The 23232-nt window shown below is 33.8% G+C and overlaps 2 protein-coding genes across 9 annotated transcripts; one reads left to right on the top strand and one right to left on the bottom strand.

Moving 5' to 3' along the window:
- The first annotated feature begins 7766 nt into the window (after positions 1 to 7766).
- On the top strand, positions 7767 to 10770 carry LOC8280317 (pleiotropic drug resistance protein 1-like). Of its 7 annotated transcripts, XM_048377555.1 has the most exons (7): positions 7767 to 8131; positions 8209 to 8371; positions 8510 to 8749; positions 8844 to 9015; positions 9111 to 9211; positions 9462 to 9574; positions 10401 to 10770. In XM_048377555.1, the coding sequence occupies exons 2-6, from the start codon at positions 8289 to 8291 to the stop codon at positions 9526 to 9528; spliced, it is 663 nt and encodes a 220-aa protein (XP_048233512.1). In that variant the 5' UTR covers positions 7767 to 8131; positions 8209 to 8288; the 3' UTR covers positions 9529 to 9574; positions 10401 to 10770. The 7 variants fall into 7 exon arrangements, with proteins under 7 accessions (XP_048233512.1, XP_048233511.1, XP_048233510.1 ...); XM_048377554.1 differs by lacking the exon at positions 10401 to 10770 and having other exon boundaries at positions 9462 to 9745; XM_048377553.1 differs by lacking the exon at positions 9111 to 9211 and having other exon boundaries at positions 7768 to 8131.
- On the bottom strand, positions 9713 to 19713 carry LOC8280318 (lupeol synthase-like). Of its 2 annotated transcripts, XM_048377549.1 has the most exons (18): positions 19418 to 19712; positions 19120 to 19305; positions 18926 to 19015; positions 18650 to 18847; positions 18483 to 18567; positions 18037 to 18203; positions 17724 to 17912; positions 17526 to 17639; positions 17319 to 17438; positions 17099 to 17221; positions 16816 to 16914; positions 16609 to 16665; positions 11363 to 11409; positions 11128 to 11271; positions 10858 to 11035; positions 10610 to 10690; positions 10421 to 10504; positions 9713 to 10080 (listed from the first exon to the last, which is right to left on the bottom strand). In XM_048377549.1, the coding sequence occupies exons 1-18, from the start codon at positions 19616 to 19618 to the stop codon at positions 9943 to 9945; spliced, it is 2301 nt and encodes a 766-aa protein (XP_048233506.1). In that variant the 5' UTR covers positions 19619 to 19712; the 3' UTR covers positions 9713 to 9942. The 2 variants fall into 2 exon arrangements, with proteins under 2 accessions (XP_048233506.1, XP_048233505.1); XM_048377548.1 differs by having other exon boundaries at positions 18650 to 19015; positions 19418 to 19713.
- Between the last annotated feature and the right edge of the window lie 3519 nt (positions 19714 to 23232).

Here is a 23232-nt window from a genome sequence, read left to right as displayed (position 1 = left end):
GATATTAACGTATTTTATCTCTGGTTTCTATTACCTCACTAACAAGTTTAAATATTAAGTCCAAAGAAATTTTTTAATATCGAACCTCCATTAAGTTATAATCTCCTCATATTTATAAATTTTATTTGATTTCAAGTGTACGACTATAGAAAGATTTTGCTGTACTCTTAAAAAGAATAATAAATTAAATACTTTTAGATATCTTTTTTAATATTTTAAGGTTCTATTGGTTTAAGAAAAATATTAGTGCAATAATATAATTTTTTTAATAATATCTATTAATTAATTTTTAATATTTATATAAATTAATTAATATTACTATTTTTAGAATTAGAATTTACTATATAATTAAAAGACTAACTCATTAGTCAATAATAATATTAAAATTAGCTATATTTTAGAATTAGTATTATTGTTTAATTATGGATATAACTTATTAACTATTAAATTGATAGAAAAACGATAAAACTATACATAAACTTAAATTTTATATGTAAAAAATAAGTATACATGTCTAAATAAAGATTTTACATGTCAAAATATAGAGATACATAGCAAAAAGATTTTATATCATAGAATTTAATATATATTGGTCGTCTACCTGTGCGTTGTATGACCATTGTTATTATTTTAATTATAAACAAATTTATAGATAAATTTTTTAATATTTGACATTCATTTATAATATTTTAAAACTAGCTGCAAATTAAATATTTTAAATGTTCTTTTTAACCTTTGTATATTTTAAAATTTTATTAGTATAATAATATAAAAAAATTATATAAAAATTATTTATTCATTGATTTTAGTATTATATAAATGAATACTATCAATATAACTGATATTACTATTTTTTAGAGTTAGAAATTATTATATAATTAAAAAATTAATTCTTTAATAAATATTATATTAAGTTATTATTTTTAAAATTAAAATTATTATCTAATTAGAAAATTAATCTATCAATTATAATTTAAAAATTATAATTACTAATTTTTATAATAGAATTAGAATTATTATGTAATTATGTAATTAGAAAACTAAATTCCTACAGCTGGAAGGGACATGGTAACTGCTACCAGCTTGGGTTCACTTATACTGCTTCTAATGTTCACATCAGGTGGTTATGTCCTGTCTCGAGGTATAATCAGTGAAATAAGTTTGGTAATGACAATCTGCTTCTTAAATAAAAACTAAATGAGTTTTGCTGTCTCTACTCTTTTACTTGCTCAACGCTGTAGATAAAAAAAAGAAATGGTGGAAATGGGCTTACTGGGTATCACCAATGATGTATGGACAGAATGCAATAACAATTAACGAGTTCCTTGGCAAAAGTTGGAGCCATGTAAGGTTTTCTAACTTAAAGTTTCATGGTTGTGTATTCCATGCAATAACTCAACAAATTACTTACTAGAATTATTTCTCATTCAAAGGTTCTCCCAAACTCAACAGAACCTCTAGGAGTTCAGGTTCTGAAATCTCGTGCAGCATATTGGTATTGGATCGGAGTAGGGGCCTTGATTGGGTTTACACTGTTATTTTACTTTTGCTACACTATGGCTCTCACTTTCCTTGGCCGTGAGTGTTGTCACCTTTGTCTCATTCTCTCCAGAGGTGGGCGGGTTCATTTTCTAATTCTATGCCAATAATTCTATGCAGCACTCGAGAAGCCTCAAACTATTATACATGAAGAGTGTAGTGAACCAGGAGGCAGAACTGGAGGATCCATCCATTTAGCATGTCATGGGGAAGATTACCAAATGAATGCAGGTAATAGAACTCATGGATAGCGTGCTTCTATGCTTATGTTATGCCTATTAATTGCCAATTTAATTTATTTTAATTGGCATGTAGGGAGCAGAGGTAGAATTAGTAAGAGCAGTTCATGTACCAAAATTAAAGCAACAACAACAATTTATGAAGTGAATGATTTTATTACTCTAAAAGAATAAATACAAGAGAAAGAGGTCAAACTGAAGTACTGCAGAAAATTAAAAATTACAGACCTTTACTTAAACTAGAATTGCTAACTGATTGACTAAAAAATAGTTAACCACTCCTACAATTATTCCACAACTCAAAGACCGATTCTAATACGTAACAGACTCCTAAGAAATAGAAGTAACAAAGATAACTTATATACTAACAGTAGGCTGTACTAATTTATGACAGTCCCCCTTAGTGCAGACTTACACTCAACAACACCAAGTGATGTACGAAAGAATTCAAACTTAGCCTTAGCAAGTGCTTTTGTAAAAACATTAGCTACCCGGTTTTTACTTTTTGTTTTCTTCATCTCAATGTCTTGAGTCAGAACCTTCTCTCGAACGAAATGGAAATGAGTTTCAATGTGCTTTGAACGTGCATGAAACATAGGATTTTTTTCCGAAAGCTTGATTGCACTCTCATTGTCGCAATAAATGGGAATCAGATAGTTGACAGTAGAAACCAACTCTTGAACAAGTCTTTTAAGCCAAACACATTCTTGAGTAGCCATAGTCGCTGCTACATATTCTGCCTCACAGCTTGAAAGTGTAACAGTGGTTTGCTTTTTACTACATCAAGAAATTGCAGCTGAACCTGTAGTAAAACAGAACCCTGTTGTAGAACGTCTGTCATTCACGTCACCAGCCCAATCAGCATCAACAAAACCACTTAAAGAAAATACTGCACCATGCTTGTACATTAATCCATAGCTTAAAGTCCCTTTCACATACCATAGGATCCTCTTTGCTGCAATCAAATGACCCTCACATGGTTTTTCCATAACTTGTGAAATGACTCCAACAACAAATATGATATCAGGTCTTGAAATAGTCAAGTAGAATAAGCTGCCAACCATTTGCCGAAAAAGTGTAGCATCGTCTAGCAGTTTTCCTTCATTCTTTGCCAACTTTAGAAGAGGTTCCATAGGAGTATTCATTTCTTTTGACTCCTCCATATGAAAACGTTTGATGACTTACTGCATATCTACTTTGACAGACAAAATAGCCACCTGATTTTACGATCTCCAACCCAAGAAAACAAGATACTTCACCCAAGCTTTTCATTTCAAAACGAACAGACAAAGCATCTCTAAGACACTTACTTTTGACTTCATTATCTCCCGTAATAACCATATCATCCATATAAAGAAGAAGTAAAGTGCACATAGTGGGTGATTTTTTAATAAACAAACTTGGATCAACATTTGAAGACTTGTAACCACAGAAATGAAGATATTGAGCAATCTTACTAAACCAAGCATGAGGAGCTTGCTTGAGGCCATACAACGCCTTCTTGAGACGGCAAACATGATTAGGATGCTTGCTAGAGATAAAACCTTGCGGCTGCTCCATAAAAATATCGCGATCCAATTCTCCATATAAGAAGGCATTTCTTACATCAAGTTGCCATAATTTCCAGCCTTTACTAGCTGCTAAAGAGACAATTGTTCAAAACGTTACCATCCTAGCAACGGGCTGAAAGTCTCATCATAATCTCTGCCATATTGTTGAGAGAACCCACGAGCGACAAGTCGAGCTTTGTACCTCTTTATTTCACCATCAGCCCTTTTCTTTAATTTGTACACCCATTTATATGTAACTAACTAAGCATCTACAGGTTTCGGTACAAGCTCCCATGTGTCATTCTTCTTTAAAGCTGAAATTTCTTCTTGCATTGCCTCTTCCTATTCAGAAATTCTTTTAGCTTCATCATATGACTTTGGTTCATTTTCAAATGAGTCCTCCATAAAGAAATAAGACAAAACAGAGAACTGATTTATTTTAATCTCATAATCAGCCAGATGAGCAGGTTGTTTCTTCTGTCTCACCGATTTCTTTCTTGTGACAACCTCTGAATTTTCTTGAGTGCTTTCTATAAAAGAAGAACCATTACTCTCCGCAGTACTTGATGAAGAATCATCAGGAAAAATGGCAAGATCAATTGTACTCTTGGTATTTGAATCAGCCATACAAGATGGCAATTCGTCGAACACCACATCACGAGACACAATAACTTTCTTTGTTTGTAAATCCATACATCTCCATCCCTTCCTATGAGTGTCATAGCTAACAAAAATACACTGCTTGGCCTTGGGGTCAAGTTTAGTTCTATTATTTTTTAAGATATGAACATAGCAAACAGATCCAAAAACTCGAAAATAACTCACATTGGGTTTGTGATGATACACTAACTCGAATGGAGAAGATCCTATCCCATGCCATGGAGGTAATCGATTTATGACATGACATGCCGTATGAAATGCAGCTGCCTATAATTCTCTCGGTAGACTCTTCGAGTGCATCCATGACAGACACACAGATGTTAAATGAGCTAGCTTGCGCTCAACAACTCCATTTTGCTGTGGTGTTTCTAGACAAGTCATTTGACGTTAAATCCCATGTGCCTTACAATAGCTTAAAAACTCATCTGACATAAATTCTCCTCCATTGTCGGTGCGCAAACACTTTATTGGCTGCCCAAGTTCTTTCTCCACGTCAAGCTTGAATTGAACAAATTTGGAGAAGACCTCACTTTTACGTTCCAAGAAATAAACCCAGCTGAACCGAGAAAAATCATCTACTAAAACCATCACATACTAAAATCTAGTGTAGCTAGGTATTTTAGTTGGCCCCAATAGATCAGCATGAAGCAATTATAATACTGCCGATGCTCTATTCTCTGACTTTGCAAAAGGAAGTCGATGAGATTTCCCATATTGACAACCTGGGCAAACTTCATTATAATGAACATCTTTGAAAACAGGAACACCTTCAAGAAGCTGATGTGTTGAGACTTTCTATAAGGACTGGCCAACGTGACCCAAACGAGCATGCCAAAGTGCTGAGCTAACATTCTGACCCGTATTTGCAACATACGCATCACTTGCAGACAATACATACAAAGATTCCTTTCTTTTCCCAGTGAATAAAACATCAACTGAAATACTATCTGGTCTTGAAAGAATTTTTACATCATTTGGACTAAAAAGTACATACTTTCCTGGATCAGTAATTTGAGAAACTGAAGCGAGATTCTTTTTTAGCCCGGAACATGATAAATGTCCTTGAGAAATATGCCTCCATCATCAAAATCACCTTCCTTAACATTCCCTTCTTTTACTACTGGATGTAGAGAATTATTGGTTGTCGCAATGACCTTTTCCGCACAATGTGCGTGAACATCGGATAATAGAGCATCATTTTCTATTGCATGATGAGAACAATCGGAATCGACGATCCACTCCTTCTTATAATCAATGACAATATTTGCTTCTGTAAACGCAGCAACTTGATGCACAGGAGAAATTATTTACTGATCAAAGACTTCAATGGAAAAACATTTCTCCCAATTCGGTTCAGATTCACTACACTCATGTGCAACATTTGCACCTGTTTTCTGCAATTTTACACGATATTTTGACTTGATATGGCCTGGTTTTCCACATCGATCACAAACTAACTTCACTCGACAATCACGCTTGATATGCCCCTGCTTTTCACAACGATAACAAGTGATTGAATTCTTCTTAGGCTATTCATGACTCTTGCTCCCAGAGGTATAATTCCTTCTCCTTTGGTCCTTAGAGAAAACAACTTCCTCTTTCTGAAATTTTTCGTTACTTGCAACTTGTTTCACCAAAGCTTCCTGATTAGAAAGTAAATTTTCTAACTCAGCAATTGAAGGTTGATTTGCCCAACCCTGTATCGAAGATATAAATGGCATAAACTCGCTCCTTAAACCACAAATGAAGTAACGATGCAAGCGAGAACTGCTCACAGGTTCCTCTGAATCCAAATATGAAATTTCAGAACACAAATTCTTAACCTTCAAAAAATATTCTTCGATTGAAAGGTTCTCTTAAGTTGTAACAGCCAATTGATTCTCAAGAAATTGCAGTCGAGCTGTATCCTTCTTGATAAACAGCTTACCAAGTGTCTCCTATACATCTTTTTGGTGAATTCAGATCACGGACATGCTCAATGCACTCTTTGCTAATTGATGTCCTCAAAGCAAATAAAGTTTTCCCACACTTTATCCTCCATTTCCATCGCAATTCGGCATTTTGGAGAATATCTTCTGGAATTGTCGCATCGTCACCAGAGATAAGATCTCACAAGTCCTGTCCTTGTAAATAAGCTTCCATACATAGCTTTCAATAATTGTAATTACCACCAACCAGCTTGTCTATAGAGGCCTGAGGAGCACTTCCACCATTCATCTTTTAGAATAATAAAATCACGAGTTTGAAAGACTAATAGTTTGAAAGACCAAGCTCTGATACCATGTACTAAAATTAAAGCAACAGCAACAATTTTATGAAGCTAATGATTTTATTACTCTAAAAGAATAAATACAAGAGAAAGAGTTAAAACTGAAGTACTGCAGAAAATTGAAAATTACAGACCTTTACTTAAACTAGAACTCCTAACTAATTGACTAAAAAATAGCTAATCTCTCCTACAATTATTCCACAACTCAAAGACTGATTCTAGTGCGTAACAGACTTCTAAGAAATAGAAGTAACAAAGACAACTTATAAACTAACAGTAAGCTATACTAATTTATGACAGTTCATATATATCCTCATCTATGGCAATGGAGACAATTGATGCAGTTAACCATGATAAGAAAAAAGGCATGGTTCTTCCATTTGAGCCACATTACATCACGTTTGATGAAATTACGTACTTTGTTGACATGCCGCAGGTACCAAAAGTTTGGCAAACACTATCTTGTTCATTGGCGATATTTCCCAAAATTAGGAGATGTGGATCATGTCAATTTGACCTTTTCAGGAAATGAAAAATCAGGGTGTCCTTGAAGATAAATTGGTGCTTTTGCATGGCGTGAGTGGTGCCTTCAGGCCTGGTATTCTTACAGCTTTGATGGGTGTTACTGGTGCTGGTAAAACCACCCTGATGGATGTGCTGGCTGGTAGGAAAACTAGTGGATATACTCAGGGCAACACCACAATTTCTGGATACCCAAAGAAGCAAGAAACATTTCCTAGAATTGCAGGATATTGTTAGCAAAATGACATCCATTCTCAACATCTTACTATCTATGAATCGTTGTTTTATTCGGCTTGGCTTCGTTTACCCACTGAAGTTGATGCCCCAACCAGAAAACAGCTTGGCTTCGTCTACCCACTGAAGTTGATGCCCCAACCAGAAAAGCATGCATCTGATTTACAACCTGCAAGCAGTTTCGATCTGGTGCTAACTTCCTTTTGGCTGAATTACACAAGTTTAATCCAAGTTGACTAGCATTACCAAGACCAGAAAGCATTTAAGTCAAATTGATTCCTGTCAATAAACCATTCCATCCAAAAGCTTCAGCTGTTAGGTGAAGCTCCAAAAATAGTTTTATATCTCTGACACACTCCGCACGCGAATTTCCAATGGCTTTGAAGGATGAACAAATACAAACTCATATTACCTTGTGCTAAAATTTTTTGATTAGTGAGAGTGACTAAGGATCCAACTCTAAGATTTTTGATCATAGATTCACCCAAAATCTTAAGCTGTTAAGTTACGTCCCAGAATGGTTTTATTTGTCTGACAATTCCATTTAACTAATTTACTGACTGTCTTGCATCTTAAAGAAGTATTAAGTCAGCTAGAAACTGTTGAATTTATGAAGGACTGAATTGCACACAACAAACTTATTTATTCATAAATATAACTCAAGTACAAATACTTGTACTACAATGTTAAACACACCTCACGTCACTCTAGCACACACTTGCACTCTATTTCTCACTCATTTCTTTAGACACACTCCCAAATTTTCTGCCCACGCCCACTTAGTCACACACCTCACCAAATTTGTGGACACTATGTCGGTCTCCTTTCTTTCTTTTTCTTTTATTGGATAGATATAGAATTCTCTAGATAATTAGAGGAGGAAAGAGAGAGGCGGTGATGGTCTATTTAACAGAAACAGCCTGACTATCTGCTCCCATTTAATTTAACTACCAAATTGGTTAACTGCACATGTTCATCGAGGAAGTCATGGATTGTACAATATGCGACTCTGTTGGTAACATGGGATTGTAGCTAAAATTCTGTTGAAGCAAGGAGGACGAGAAATATATGCGGGACCACTGGGCTACTGGTCATCGCATCTGATCAAGTATTTTGAGGTATATTTGATACGAAGAAAAATGAAAAATTACAAATAATGATGCATATCTCAGTTTTATCTTTTTCATATCACTAGATAAGCCGCATTCTGTTCTTTTAGTCAAGGGAATTGAAGGAGTAAGTAAAATTAAAGATGGTTACAATCCGGCAACTTGGATGTTGGAAGTCACGACCCCTGCACAAGAAATAGCTTTGGGGGTTGATTTTGCTGATATTTATAGAAATTCAGAACAGTACAGGTAAATATACTGATGAAATAATTAGTGATTTGTCAAATTGATATTTTGCTTCTATTGATCTGGGAGCATTTGACATAAAAAGAACTTGGTTAAGCATTTAGAGGAGAACTTCTCCTTAAATTTGTTGCTGTTGTGTAGAATATTTTTCAGGAGACACAAAGCTATAATTAAGGAACTAAGCACACGTGCTCCTGATTCGAAGGACCTATATTTCCCTACAAAGTATTCACAATCACTTTTGATCCAATGTATAGCTTGCTTAAGGGAGCAACACTGGTCATACTGGCGGAATTCATCATACAATGCTGTAAGATTTATTCATACAACAATTACAGCTTTAATGCTTGGGACAGTGTTCTGGAGGCTTGGCTCCAAAAAGTAAGTTCCCTTGAGTACTTCACCACTTCAAAAGTTCCGACTTTTGATGGTCTCTGGCTGCTAACTATTCTTTTCCATGTATCCTAAATTGCAGGGAAAAGCCTCAGGATCTTTTTAATGCAATGGGTTCGATGTACGCTGCTGTTTTGTTCCTTGGTATAAAAAGTGCATCAGCAGTCCAGCCAGTAGTGGCTGCTGAAAGAACTTTTTTTTACAGAGAGAGAGCTTCTGGGATGTATTCGGCCTTGCCCTATGCCTTTGCTCAGGTAATAGTTTTTCACCTTTTCGAAACTACGCTAGTCATGTAGATCCTAGTTATTTCTTGTTTTGCTTACAAAAAATTTCTATCTTTTCATTGCAAGTCCTCATTGAGTTGCCATATAATTTTATAGCAGACATGGTATATGGTGTTATTGTGCATACAATGCTGGGATTTGAAATCACTACTGTGAAAATCTTTTGGTATTTGTTCTTCATGTACTTCACATTACTGTATTTACCTTCTATGGTATGATGGCTGTGGCAGTAACACCAAGCCAACACATTGCAATGATTGTTTCATCTGGATTTTATTCATTCTGGGACCTATTCTCAGGATATGTAGTCCCACGAACGCTGGGTATTTGCTACCAAGTTCCATTTTGTCTCCTAAATGTATAGTTGCACTGAGAACTAACTATTTTCCTACATTTATTAACTGTGTCTAAAACAGCGGATACCTGTATGGTGGAGATGGTACCCTTGGGCATGTCCAGTGTCATGGACGTTGTACGGATTAATAGCATCAAAATTTGGACATTTTCTGGTGAAATATTTTGATTACAAGTATGATTTTTGGGGAGTCGTTGCAGCTGCTGTTGTTGGATTTGCAGCGCTATTTGCATTTATTTTTATTATTTCCATTAAGTTGTTTAATTTCCAGAGGCAGTAGTTGTTTGCAGACATCAATAAGGCAGGATAAGATAAAGAAATATGTAGTACTCTACATTAAAGGAACACCTGCTTCTTTCTGTATTGTATCAGATAGATTACGAGTATTGACGGAATAACAATGAATTGCCAGTCACACTATACCAAATTGCTCAACCCAAATTATCTACTAAAAACAACTACTTGCACCCACAAGCTTGGCACGGTTGTTGGTGTGTCTCTCAACTTGGTCAGAAATTTAGGTTCGAGACTTCCCATCCCTCCTACAAAATTTCTTTTTCAACTCCTTCTTTGAAGGCAATAACATGCCGGCGATATTCTGCCAGAGCCCACAGAGGGAAAATTTTCCTATATGCTGCATAGTGCAACATGCAATTCCTCATGTAAACTCCCGAAATTTCCTGCCATAAAAGATAAACAATCGATAGATTTTTCAAAAACTCCCTCTCTCTCTCTCTCTCTCTCTCTCTCTCTCTCTCTCTCTTTCTCTCTCTCTCTCTCAAGTATTGAATGTTTCAATTCAATGTAAGAAGGAAAAGCAATAGATTCAAGCTACGCAGCATTGTGTATGTCTGCTGCGTATCATAATTATGTCTATTCATTTTCTTTAGCCTTTCATGTTTTATATATTCTGTCTGAAACCTATCTACAAGGCAAGAAAAAAGTACCACTTTACTCTAGTTTCCTACATATTAACATACTCAAACTTTTCTCCAAACAGGCATGTAAGAAAGGAATCACCTGTTGAGGAAAATCACCAAGTTCTGTTTGTGAATTGATTAGCAGCTTTGCAGCAAGATGCAGTGGTGCGGGGTCTATCTGCGCCTGAATGAAAGAGATTCGCAACTTTTAGTTATGGCCATAAGCATGTATATGACATATACTTCAGAGCAGAATTATGTAGCAGCTGTTTGATTCGTATGAACTAACCTGCCCGGCATGAATTAGACCCATCAATGCCCATGCAGTATGTACCAGATTTGACCTATTACCTTCAAGGGGTACATATTCCTGTATTGCCATGTACATAAATAATTTTCTATGTACTCTTTTTAAGGAAATGAAGACTTGAATAGACCTTTCTTCTCAAATGTAACCCTATAGCTGCTTCAGTTCACTACTGGAACTTCAGTTAGGCATAATAGATACTGTAAAGTTTATGTGAACAAACTGCTTACCTTCTTTGGGCATGAAAGATAACTCTCTCCCCAACCACCATCTTCCCTTTGTGATTTGAGTAGAAAATTCACTCCTTTACGCACTGCAGAACAATTGTAGTATGTCTTGCCTGCAGCAGTTAAACCTCTGAGTGCAAACCATGTGCCATATGTAAAGCATATTCCCCAATTTCCATACCTGTGGAGAAGATGTTATTACTAATTCTATAATTTTTGGCAAACTATGAAACATGTTGCTAATGGAAAGAATAAAATAAACGAAGAAAATACCATGAACCGTCAGGCCTCTGTATGTCTTGAATAAATTCTGCAGCATTCTCAATAAAATTTTCAATCTCCACCTTTCTGTGATCAGAATACAAATTTTTGAACAGAACCAGTGCGTGGATAGCCGATGAAGTGCATTCAACATACCTAAAACAAGATTTTGGTTAGCCTTCAAGAAAATTGCATCTGTAGAGTGAAACAATGAGTGGAGTTGAAACATATTCTTAAGTAGTCTTACTCATGCTCAATGATGGCGTCCTCGAAAAACTCCATAGGATTGAGCCACTTGTGGAAAAGGCAGGGATGTCAGAAGCACTTCTATATAGGTAATTTGGTAATGTAGTTTAATGCAATAAGTAGTTACTGTTGATATTTAGGGATTTGTATCTCTTCCACATTGTTAAGTTATTAATTTTTAAGGAGTATTTCTCCCACATTGCTAAGTTAACAATGTTGAGGTACCTTCCAAGCCTATATAATAGAGGTCTCACCTTGTTATTCTATCATCCCAAAAATAAAAGAAAAATATTAGAGAGTTAAGTAATTATTTTTCTCCTATTATAAAGAGAGAATTTTAATGTTTTCTCCTTTATAAATAGAGAGTTTGTAACTCCTATTATTTTCTTATAGTAAAATTCTTCTATCCTTACCCGTGGTTTTTATCTTAATTTGTTTAGGGGTTTTCCACGTAAATCTGTGTGTTCTATTGTGTATTTTGTCTTACTTTATCTTTATTTTCTCAAATTATTAGCTGTGATTTTGCTCTATCAGGTTCATATTTTTCTACAATTGGTATCAGAGCTTGGTTGGCAAGAAATTTCTTAAAATTCGGTGGTTGCAGCTCAGTCTGATCTTTCACATCAGAAGAGGATTTTTTAAGGTTTCTTTGGTGCAAAAGAGCTTGTGTGGAGTAGTAAGAATACTTACAATTTAGGGAAGGTTCTGTCTAAGGAGATTGGTATTTAAGAGGTCCGCTTATGACCCTCCAATCTTTCCTGGGAACTTACCTAGTGAGTTGTGTTCATTACTGCGGTTCATTTTACAAGCTAAAAGGCACCGTTTGTGATAGAAGCAATGGCGGCAAAATTTGAGATTGAAAAGTTCAACGGGAGTAATTTCTCACTGTGGAAATTAAAGATAAAGGTTGTATTGAGAAAAGACAATTGTCTTGGCTATCGTTGAACGCAATCGGACAACACTCACAGATGATAATAAGTGGAACGAGATGGATGGGAATGCTATTGCAAACCTTCATCTGGCACTTGCAGATGGGATCTTGTCCAGTATAGAAGAAAAGAAAACGGCAAAGGAGATTTGGGACCACCTCACTAGACTGTACGAAGCCAAGTCATTACACAACAAAATTTTCCTTAAGAGAAAACTTTACACATTAAGAATGTTAGAATCTACTTCAGTGACAGAGCACCTTAATGTCTTGAATACTCTATTTTCTCAACTCACATCTTTGGGCTATAAAATAAAGTCACAAGAACGTGCAGAACTTCTACTCCAAAGTCTACTTGATTCGTATGATCAACTCATCATCAGTTTGACAAATAATGTTGTTACCGAAATGCTAGTCTTTGATGATATAACAACCGCTATTCTTGAAGAAGAAAATCGGCGAAGGAACAAGGAAGACAAGAAGGCAGGTTCACAACAAGTGGAAGTTTTGATGGTGATGAGAGGGAGATCAACAGAACGTGGCCCAAATGGGAGTCATAATCTTGGTAGACCAAAATCAAAGAGTAAGAAGAATTATAAATGCTACCATTGTGGTAAGAAAGGTCACCTGAAGAAGGATTGTTGGAGTTTGAAGAATTCCAATCCTCAAGGGAATGTGGCATACACTTCGGATGATGGAAATGTATTGTGCTGTGAAGCAGCAATATCAACTGAGAGCAGGAAGAGATTTGCTGATGTATGACTTCTTGACTCAGGAGCAACTTATCACATGACCTCTCGAAAAGAGTGGTTCCATCATTATGAACCTATCTTAGGAAGATCTGTGTATAGTTGTGAAGATAATGCCTTAAAAATCATAGGCATTGGAACCATCAAGTTGAAGATGTATGACGGTACAGTCCGCACTATTCAAGGAGTGCGACATGTGGAAGGTCTGAAGAAGAATTTGTTATCTCTGGGACAGCTGGATGATCTTAATTGCATTATCAAAGTTCATAAAGGAATCATGAAGATTAGCCGAGGAGCCCTTGTAATTATGAAAGGAGAAAAAATTACTGCTAATTTGGATATATTTTTGGGAGAGACTGTGCATAAAGCAGAAGCATCTGTTGCTTCAAGTAGTTCAAGCGAGAGATCTGCAATGGTGTGGCATCAGAAGCTTGGACATATGTCTGAACAAGGCATTAAGGTTCTTGCTGAGAAAAATCTACTTCCTAGTCTCACAAAGGTGTCATTACCCTTTTGTGAGCATTGCATAACAAGCAAGCAGCATCGACTACAGTTCAATACATCCAATTCTAGAAGCAAGGATGTTCTAGAATTAGTTCACTCTGATGTATGGCAAGCACCAGTTTCATCACTAGGAGGAGCTAAGTACTTTGTGTCCTTCATCGATGATTACTCCAAGAGATGTTTGGTGTCTCCTATCAAGAGCAAGGGAGATGTATTTGCAGTTTTCAAAACTTACAAAGCGCGGGTTGAACTTGATTCAGGCAATAAGATCAAGTGTTTGAAGACAGATAATGGAGGAGAATACACAGGTAATGAATTTAATAGCTTTTGCAAGCAAAAAGGCATCAAGAGGCAGTTCACTACGGTATACACTCCTCAACAAAATGGAGTGGCAGAGCGGATGAACATAACTCTGTTAGAAAGAACTAGAGCATTGTTGGGAGCTGCAGGCTTAAATAAGGCATTTTAGGCTGAGGCAGTTAACACCGCCTGTTATGTGATTAACCGATCTCCATCTACAGTAATTGATCAAAAGACACTGATGGAGATGTGGACTAGGAAGCCAGTTGGTTATTCAAACCTCCATATATTTGGAAGTCCTGTGTATGTGATGTATAATACCCAAGAAACTACGAAGCTGGATCCAAAATCCAGGAAGTGTTTGTTCTTGGGATATGATGATGGTGTGAAGAGGTATCGCCTGTGGGATCCCACTGCCCACAAGGTTATAGTCAGCAGGGATGTAATCTTCTTAGAAGATAAATTGAAGGGAGAAGATGATAGCACTTCAAAAGAAAATTCAGAGACTACAACTATACAAGTGGAAAAAAAGTCTACAGAAGAAGATTCTTCTGAAGCAGCACCAGAGCACGAAGAGGAAGAACCAGTCGAGTTTGAAGAGTCAGAACTTGGAAAGGGAAAACGTATAAAATTTACACCAACTTGGCAGAAAGATTATGATATAGGCAGCAATGTTGCATACTGTCTTCTAACTGAGGAAGGGGAGCCATCAACTCTCCAAGAAGCAATGAGCAGTTCATATGCATCTCAGTGGATGGCAGCAATGCAAGAAGAAATGGAAGCTCTACATAAGAACAAGACTTGGGAGCTTGTGCCACTACCACAAGGAAGAAAGGCCATTTGCAACAAATGAGTCTTTAAGATCAAAAGAAATAGTGATGATCAAGTGGAGCGGTTTCGTGCAAGAATGGTGGTGAAAGGATATGCTCAGAAGGAGGGGATTGACTTCAACGAAATATTTTCCCATGCGGTTCGATTAACAACTGTTCGATTAGTCTTGGCGATGTGTGCTATATTTGACTTACATCTAGAGCAGTTAGATGTGAAAACAGCTTTTCTTCATGGAGATCTTGAGGAAGAAATTTATATGCTCCAGCCAGAAGGTTTTGAAGAAAAAGGAAAGCAGAACTTGGTTTGTAGGTTGAACAAATCTTTATACGGTTTAAAGCAGGCGCCGAGGTGTTGGTATAAGAGATTTGATTCCTTCATCATGAGCATTGGATACAACAGACTTAATGCAGACCCTTGTGCATATTTCAAGAGATTTGGTAAAAGTGATTTTATTATCTTACTGTTGTATGTAGATGACATGTTGGTAGCAGGCCCCAACAAAGATCATATTGAAGAACTAAAGGCACAGTTGGCTAGGGAATTTGAAATGAAGGACTTGGGACCAGCAAACAAGATTCTAGGGATGCAAATTCACCGAGACAGAAACAATAGGAAGATTTGGCTTTCTTAGAAAAATTATTTGAAGAAGGTCTTGCGACGCTTCAATATGCAAGATTGTAAGTCAATTTCTACCCCACTTCCTGTTAGTTTCAAATTATCCTCCAGTATAAGTCCTAGCAGTGAAGAAGGAATGATGGAAATGTCTCGAGTACCTATGCATCAGTAGTGAGGAGTTTAATGTTCGCAATGATTTGTACATGACCAGACATTGCACATGCAGTAGGAGTAGTAAGTCGGTACATGGCGAATCCTGGCAGAGAGCATTGGAATGCTGTAAAGAGGACCCTAATATATGTTAGGGGAACCTCAGATGTTGCATTGTGTTATGGAGGATCAAACTTTATTATCAGAGGATATGTTGACTCAGATTATGCAGGTGATCTTGATAAAAGCAAATCTACTACAGGGTATGTGTTCACACTTACTGGCGGAGTTGTGAGCTGGGTATCAAAACTGCAGTCAGTTGTGGCGACATCAACAATAGAAGCAGAATATGTAGCAGCTACACAAACTAGTAAGGAAGCAGTATGGTTGAAAATGATGATGGAGGAACTCGGGCACGAACAAGAGCATATTCCTCTGTTCTGTGACAGTCAGAGTGCCTTGCACTCGCAAGGAATCCAGCTTTTCATTCAAAGTCAAAGCACATACGAGTCCAGTATCACTTCGTTCGTGAAAAAGTGGAAGAGGGCACTATGGATATGCAAAAAATTCATACTAAAGACAACCTAGCAGATTTTCTGATGAAGGCAGTTAACACTGATAAATTTATTTGGTGTCAATCCTCTAGTGGCCTAATAAAAGTATAAGCAGCATGGAAAGGCAAGGAAGAAAGAACGATGTGAAGATCTGACTGATCCTCAATCAAATCTTCAAGTGGGAGATTGTTGATATTTAGGGATTTGTATCTCTCCCACATTGTTAAGTTATTAATTTTTAAGGAGTATTTCTCCCACATTGCTAAGTTAACAATGTTGAGGTACCTTCCAAGCCTATATAATAGAGGCCTCACCTTGTTATTCTATCATCCCAAAAATAAGAGAAAAATATTAGAGAGTTAAGCAATTATTTTTCTCCTATTATAAAGAGAGAATTTTAATGTTTTCTCCTTTATAAATAGAGAGTTTGTAACTCCTATTATTTTCTTATAGTAAAATTCTTCTATCCTTGCCCGTGGTTTTTACCCTAATTTGTTTAGGGGTTTTCCACGTAAATCTGTATGTTCTATTGTATATTTTGTCTTACTTTATCTTTATTTTCTCAAATTATTAGCTGTGATTTTGCTCTATCAGGTTCATATTTTTCTACAGTTACCTCCATCCAGAATGTTGAAGGTGCTGGCTCCCACGCCGATACACCACCATTTGAACTCTGCAAACGCAATATAGCAGATAAATGAATCCTTCCAAGGCAAAGAACTAAGCAGAAGAGATTTGGATTATGCAACAAACAGCTCGCTTGAAGAAGGAATGACGTCATATATGACATTATGGCACAATTTTATCTGCACTTAATCCTCACCTGAAGAGTGAGTAGGACATTCACTGCATCAAATAATTTCTTAGATTCCAATTTCTCACCAACAATTTCCAGGGGCATCATTGAGAATAGTAGGCAACACTGTGAGATAAGCAAAAAAGTTGGTTTTAGTGAATTCTGAGGGACTTCGGCAGGGCCTTTTTACCAACTACTCACGAAAGCCAAGACAATGAAATGACAAATTTAAAAAAACTGAAAAATAACAAAGTTTTCTGCAGTAGTTGCGTTCAGTCTTCTTGGGAACATCTGTGCAAAAGTTTCTCACCGTTAAAGCTTCTGCAGTGCAATCAGAAACTTGCCATCCATGATCTCTATCAGAGAAAGTCCATGCTCCTTTCGAGATATGACGAAACATGCGTTTGAAGTCGCCAGGAGGGTTCTTGGAAACCTTCCACAGTTAAAATTAGATTAAATCACAAAGGCGAAAGCAAGTTGCAAAGAAAGAATAAAAATATATAGGACCTAGAATTGGATTAATTGGACACCTGAGAATTCTTTATGAATTTATGTCCTTCCTTAAGTGTAGATCCTATTTCGTCTGACAGATCGCAAGCAATCAAAGCTTGGAGGGCAAAACTAGCATCCCATATTTGACTGCCAAAAGTCTGCATAGGACCAAAGTCGGATGAATTACATAATTTTCTCTAAGTGTTCTTTTTCTTTTTCAGAAAAAGAAAAATAAACTAATTTACCTGTGCAGTCATTCCATCTTCTGCAACCCATAAGAAATCCGCGAACCTAGCAAGATGCTTCTTAAAGTATTCCCCATTGGGATCTTCAATCCAACAAGCAAGCATGGACAGTGGCTGATGAACCAAAATTTCATATGTAATAGAATTTGACCTATACTCATAAACATTGTCTGCTTAAGTTAAAAATAGAATTATAACCTTATCAGTGCAGCCAATGGTAATATAGCTACTGCTTTCATCTTCGTAATGTATGTGGGCTATTGTTTTCTGAAGAGCTCTCTCTCTCAATTTGCTAAACGGCCAATGAGTAAGCAGAGGTTCTGTAAAATTGTATAGAACATCCCACAATAATGTTTGCACGAAAGTACGTGGATAGTAGAGATCTTCCTGCAAAAATAAGACTTGAATTTGGTACTTTCTTCCTTTTGTTTTCTAAGAAAAAATATATTGCAGAAACAATAGAGAAAATGTCATATTTAGGCTGGACATTAAATTATTGAATAAAACTCACCTTTGCACATAAATGGCGCACATTCTTCCAATTGATTCCTCCATAAGGTTGGTTGAAAATTTCTTGTCTCAGTTGCAAAATCAGAGGTGTTACTGAGCACACAAATCTTTTTCCATACAAATATGACATTGGCAGGTAAGTCATCCTACAATAGCTCAACATTTTTGCTGCATTCATGGAATTTGAGTCAGTGCCAAAACAGGCAAACGATAAACATTATTTACATTCGCTCAACATTTTTGCTGCTCAACTGAGTGACACTGCTCAATTGACATTTTTTAGGGGTTTAATATCTAAACTAATTTATCCTTATTCTGACCTCAATTTAATGGCTTGAATGTATTAGTAAAATTAACCGTTTATCTATTTATAATTATTATAATTGGTTGGTACAAAGGAATACTTTTCATGCATCAAATTTTTTTTTAAAAAAAGAAAAAGATTACCTGGATGCACAGGGAAGGAACTTGGGATTGCCCAAAATTCAGGGGGAACTGGATTAGTTCCGGACCAGTCATAAAGACCAAGTATCTACAAGATAGCAAATTTGTTCGTGTGAAACAATGAAAATTATTGAAAAACATTCTTTTTGTAATACAGTTTTCTGTCATACCGAAAGCCATATCTTTCCCCAAGAGGGTATGGCAATTGCAGTGCCATGGTCAAGAATCCACATTCTTGCTCTTTCACATGAGTTCTCTTCCCCACCATCAGGTCCTTCTCCGAGCATCCGCATACAAAGGTAGTTAAGAACTGTACAGAACATGATGCTATGACCCTCTATGTGCAGTCCCCATCCGCCATCTTCATTCTGTAGAAAACATGATGCTGAGGACCTCTGCGTAAAAAACTGATGAAGCATTTCGTCAATTACATATCTTATTTGTACCTGATGACAGTACATGTAATGCAGAATTTGTCTGCGATGCTCCTCAGTGATTACTGCATTTAGATAACCTGTAATGTATAGTACAAAGATCTGCAAGTTTTCAATTGGAGAAAAAAAATAAATTGTTTCAGTATGTATTGAGCAACATTATTTAGTGTCTGTGCCAAAAGAATCAAAATGAAAAGAACAATCACCAAAGGAGGTAAGAAGAACAGTGTCCCAGAATTTGTTGCAGGCCAATGGCCATCGCTAGCCTGCAAGGCTGTGAATAAATTAACAATTCTCCTCAATGCTGCTGTTGTTGTTTCATATGTTATTTCCTCACCATTCTCAACCTGTACTTTTGGAATTGTTTGTTTGAACTTTTTCTCTCTTAGAGCCTGCTTATTATTAAAGGAAAAGAAATGTAAAATATCATGCTGTAGATATTCTGAAAGTTAGAAAGGCAAAAAGAAAAGAAGCTAACACTATTGTAATAGTTAATTAATTCACCTGGAATTGCCAGAGGAGATCAGAACTAGGCTTGACCTGAAACCGATTTTTCCAGAAGTTTTGGCGAGCATCTTCAACCTCAGCTTGCTCTTCAGGTGTGCCAGCTTCAGGATCAAATTCCCATATCTGTCTCCCAAGATAGTTATTTGAGCTATAAATATAAGGGTCGTTACCTCTCTCTGCTATCTTAAGTCGCCACATTGTGCTTTCAGTTCACTAGCGATTTTATTTTAATTTGTAACTATCAACCAATTGACGATTAATTTTCTTATAGTCAAGTGAATTCAGAAAGAAAGAATGAACAAAACATGCATATATATATATATATATAGGGACTAGAAAAAGTAATAACAAACAGGTAATAATTAACGAGTACTCCATGTTTATACGCAGTAATTTATTATTGAATATCAAGCTGGATATTTTACATTTGAATAAACTCAATTAATTATTTATTTTTAATAAGTATGTCGGTTTTGTGTATAATTAAGAATTTATTCTTAAAGTATACATTAGTTTCTCTTATTTTATTTCTTTTATTTTCGTTTACATTTTGAGAATATTTTCTTATATTCTAGGTCTGTTTGGTTTGACTGATTAATACAGCTAACAGCTCATGGCTGATAAATTAAATCGTTTGATAAAAATTTATTAGCAATTATTATTAGTATATTAAATGACCATTGGAGATATATTTTTAAAAGTAAAAATTTAAATTTAAATTCTAGTAATAAAATATTTTAATTTCAAATATCACAATTATTTATTTGTTAAGAATAATTTTAAATAATAATTATTTATTATAAAATATAAAATTAAATTATATGAGATTAATTTAAAATAAAATTATTATTAATAAGCTAATAAGTTTTAATAAAAATAATAATATTTTAAATAAATTAAAAAAATTAAATCAATTATCAACTGATAAAAAAAAGCTCTAAAAATAGAGCTGATAGAGATTAAATAAATTATCAACTATTATTTTTAAAATTTTTACTAAATATTTTAATATAATTATTTAATAAGAAATAATTTTGAATCAAATGTCCTATGAGTAAATGATAAATATGCTCACTAATTGAGGCTAGGTAATGGAAGAGGGACATTGATTTTGAATTGTTTAATTAATATATACGTGATACTAATTTAATAATTAAGTGCATGACACATTAAGTAGACAAAATAATTTTGTTAATGTTGTATTTTATTGAGAAATGGGATTACTAAGATACTATTTCCATTCTGATCTTTTTGCTATTTTTTTGTGAAAAGTTCTTACAACTGTTCCTGTAGTTTCTCACATTTTCAATGTTTTCTCCTTTCTTAAAAAAATAGTTTCTCCTTTTAGTCCTCTCGCATTATAATTTATTTTTATTTTAAAATTATTAATTAAATAAATAATTATAAAAAAATACATTTCATTATGAAATTAATTTTCGTATTTTATACTCTGAAACTATAACTTTTATAGAATATTTAATAATTGTATTTTCAAGAAGTAATGTTAATTGATTATAAATTAAAAATAGACAATCTATTTAAAAGGGCGTGATTAATTAATTGTTATGCACAAACGATTTTCATGCATCCTACAGTGACACTCTGTGTCTGCAGTTTCTTACAGCTTTAATAATTAATAATTCCAATGCACAAATATTTTTCATCCTACAATGACACTTTTTATGAAGAATTCACGAGGCCCGCATTCAAAACAAAAGCAAAAGAGGGAAGCGTGAATTCCATGAATAAGGATGAAAAAGATTTAGCAAATTCCATACGTTAATGTGATGTGCATTAAACATGCACAAGTAGTATCCCAATTTCAACTAGGAAATTAAAAAAAAGGAAGATATAAGGAAAAAAAAATGTTTAATATTACTATAAATATTTAAATAAATAAATTAGATAATTTTTCATTAGTCATCAATTAATAATAATTATTTTTTCATCTATTTAAATTGATTTTATTACTAAATATTTCAAAAACAATAAAAAAATAAGTTACATTATTAATTATATATAACTTCTTATTTGACGATATAAGATAAATAAATTATTTTCTTTATTTTCTTCTCAATACTTATAAAAACTTTTATATAATATATACATAGCCACATATTCATATTCATTCTAAATTTTTATTTCTATTCAAGTTGAAATGATATGTTCATTCTATTTTTTGTCAAATCAAATCAAATAGTGTTACTATTATTATTATTATTATTAATAGAATTAAATTACTTTATTTATAATTATTTATGCTAATACTTACTTGATATGTATACAAATTTTAAATAATATTAATTAATTAATTAAAATAATATTAATAAATATTAATTAATTAAAATTATTTTAGTTAATAGATATTTATTAATTATATTTAAATTAATAAAACTAATAATTAGCAAACTTAATTTAAATATCTATATTATTTTTATTTAATGTCTTAAAATTATACTATATATTTTATGATTTTTAACTAGTTTTTTGCTTTTCTCTTTCTCCTTTACAATTTTTCTATAAATTTTCTTAAATTTTGATGAATTAATCTATTACTAAGGATATCTAAATTAAAAAATTACATGACTCTTCATTAACTATAATTTAATAAGCATCATCTTAATAGTCTATTTTAATTTAATATTTGATCTAATACTAATTTTAATTGAATTACAATTTAAAACTTTAATGCTAATATTCAATTGAAATATATAATGTAAATTCTTTGAGAGAGCTATTGATGCAATATATTTATAAAACTATTGTGGTTGAAATAATCATTTTAAGAATTACCAAACGGTTATAAATTCTTTTTGCTTTTTATTTTACAATTTGTCAACAACTATTCTTTAAAATTAATTAATTATTAAATAAATAATAATAGATTTAATATTAATAATCACTATATCCTTTATTATATAAATGAAAAGGAATATAATTCAGAAGACTCTTAAATAACGTCATAATTGGATTATAAATTTATTAAATTAGACTACTAATAATAGAAAACGAATATATATGATAATAATAAGTCAAATTAGTAAAATTTACGTACAAAGGAATTGGAAAAAATAACTAGTATTTATATAATTCAGGAGCATAAAGTTTGGTCCAAGTATTTCTATAGTTTCTCACATTTTAATATTTTATTTGTTCCAAAAGTATAGTCCTTTTTTCTTTTAAATTTATCTCAAATTATAATTCATTTTTCTTTTTAATTATTAATTTAATTAGTAGACCCTCTATTCCATATAATTGACTCTTTTTCAAATAATTTTTTTTTTAATTTTATGTGGTTTCTAGATATCCAATGCAATATTAATTTTTTTCTTATTTACCTTTATGCGTGGATATATATAATAAATTTTAAAAATATCTATAAAAGAAAATTTTAGTCTCATTTAGCTATTTTTTCATATAATTAAGCATATCAACTAAATTTTTAATTCAAATAAAATCTAAAAAATGAGAATTAATATGGAATGAAAGAATTCATGTACTACTCCATTATATACTACAATGACATTTTTTATGAAGAATATGCTTTTATCAGTTTCAGGAAAGTCTGAATTCCATGAATAAGAATGAAAATAATTTAGCAATTCCAAACATTAACTTGATGCAGAAATTTTTTTGCATAAGCTTAATATATGTCCTCACCTACACGCAAAGTCATATATAATTGACACATATTCATTAGTTTTAAATGATGAAGTATGTGTCAATCATCCAATACCAAAATGTAAAACACTCTTACATATATGTCACTCTTCTACTAGTTACGGTGTATAAACTAAATATAAGTAAGAATT

The sequence above is a fragment of the Ricinus communis genome, chromosome 8 (genome assembly GCF_019578655.1).
Source record: "Ricinus communis isolate WT05 ecotype wild-type chromosome 8, ASM1957865v1, whole genome shotgun sequence".
Taxonomy (NCBI): Eukaryota; Viridiplantae; Streptophyta; class Magnoliopsida; order Malpighiales; family Euphorbiaceae; genus Ricinus; species Ricinus communis.
The sequence above is the reverse complement of the archived record's forward strand: the minus strand, read 5'-3'. Positions and strand labels throughout refer to the sequence as shown.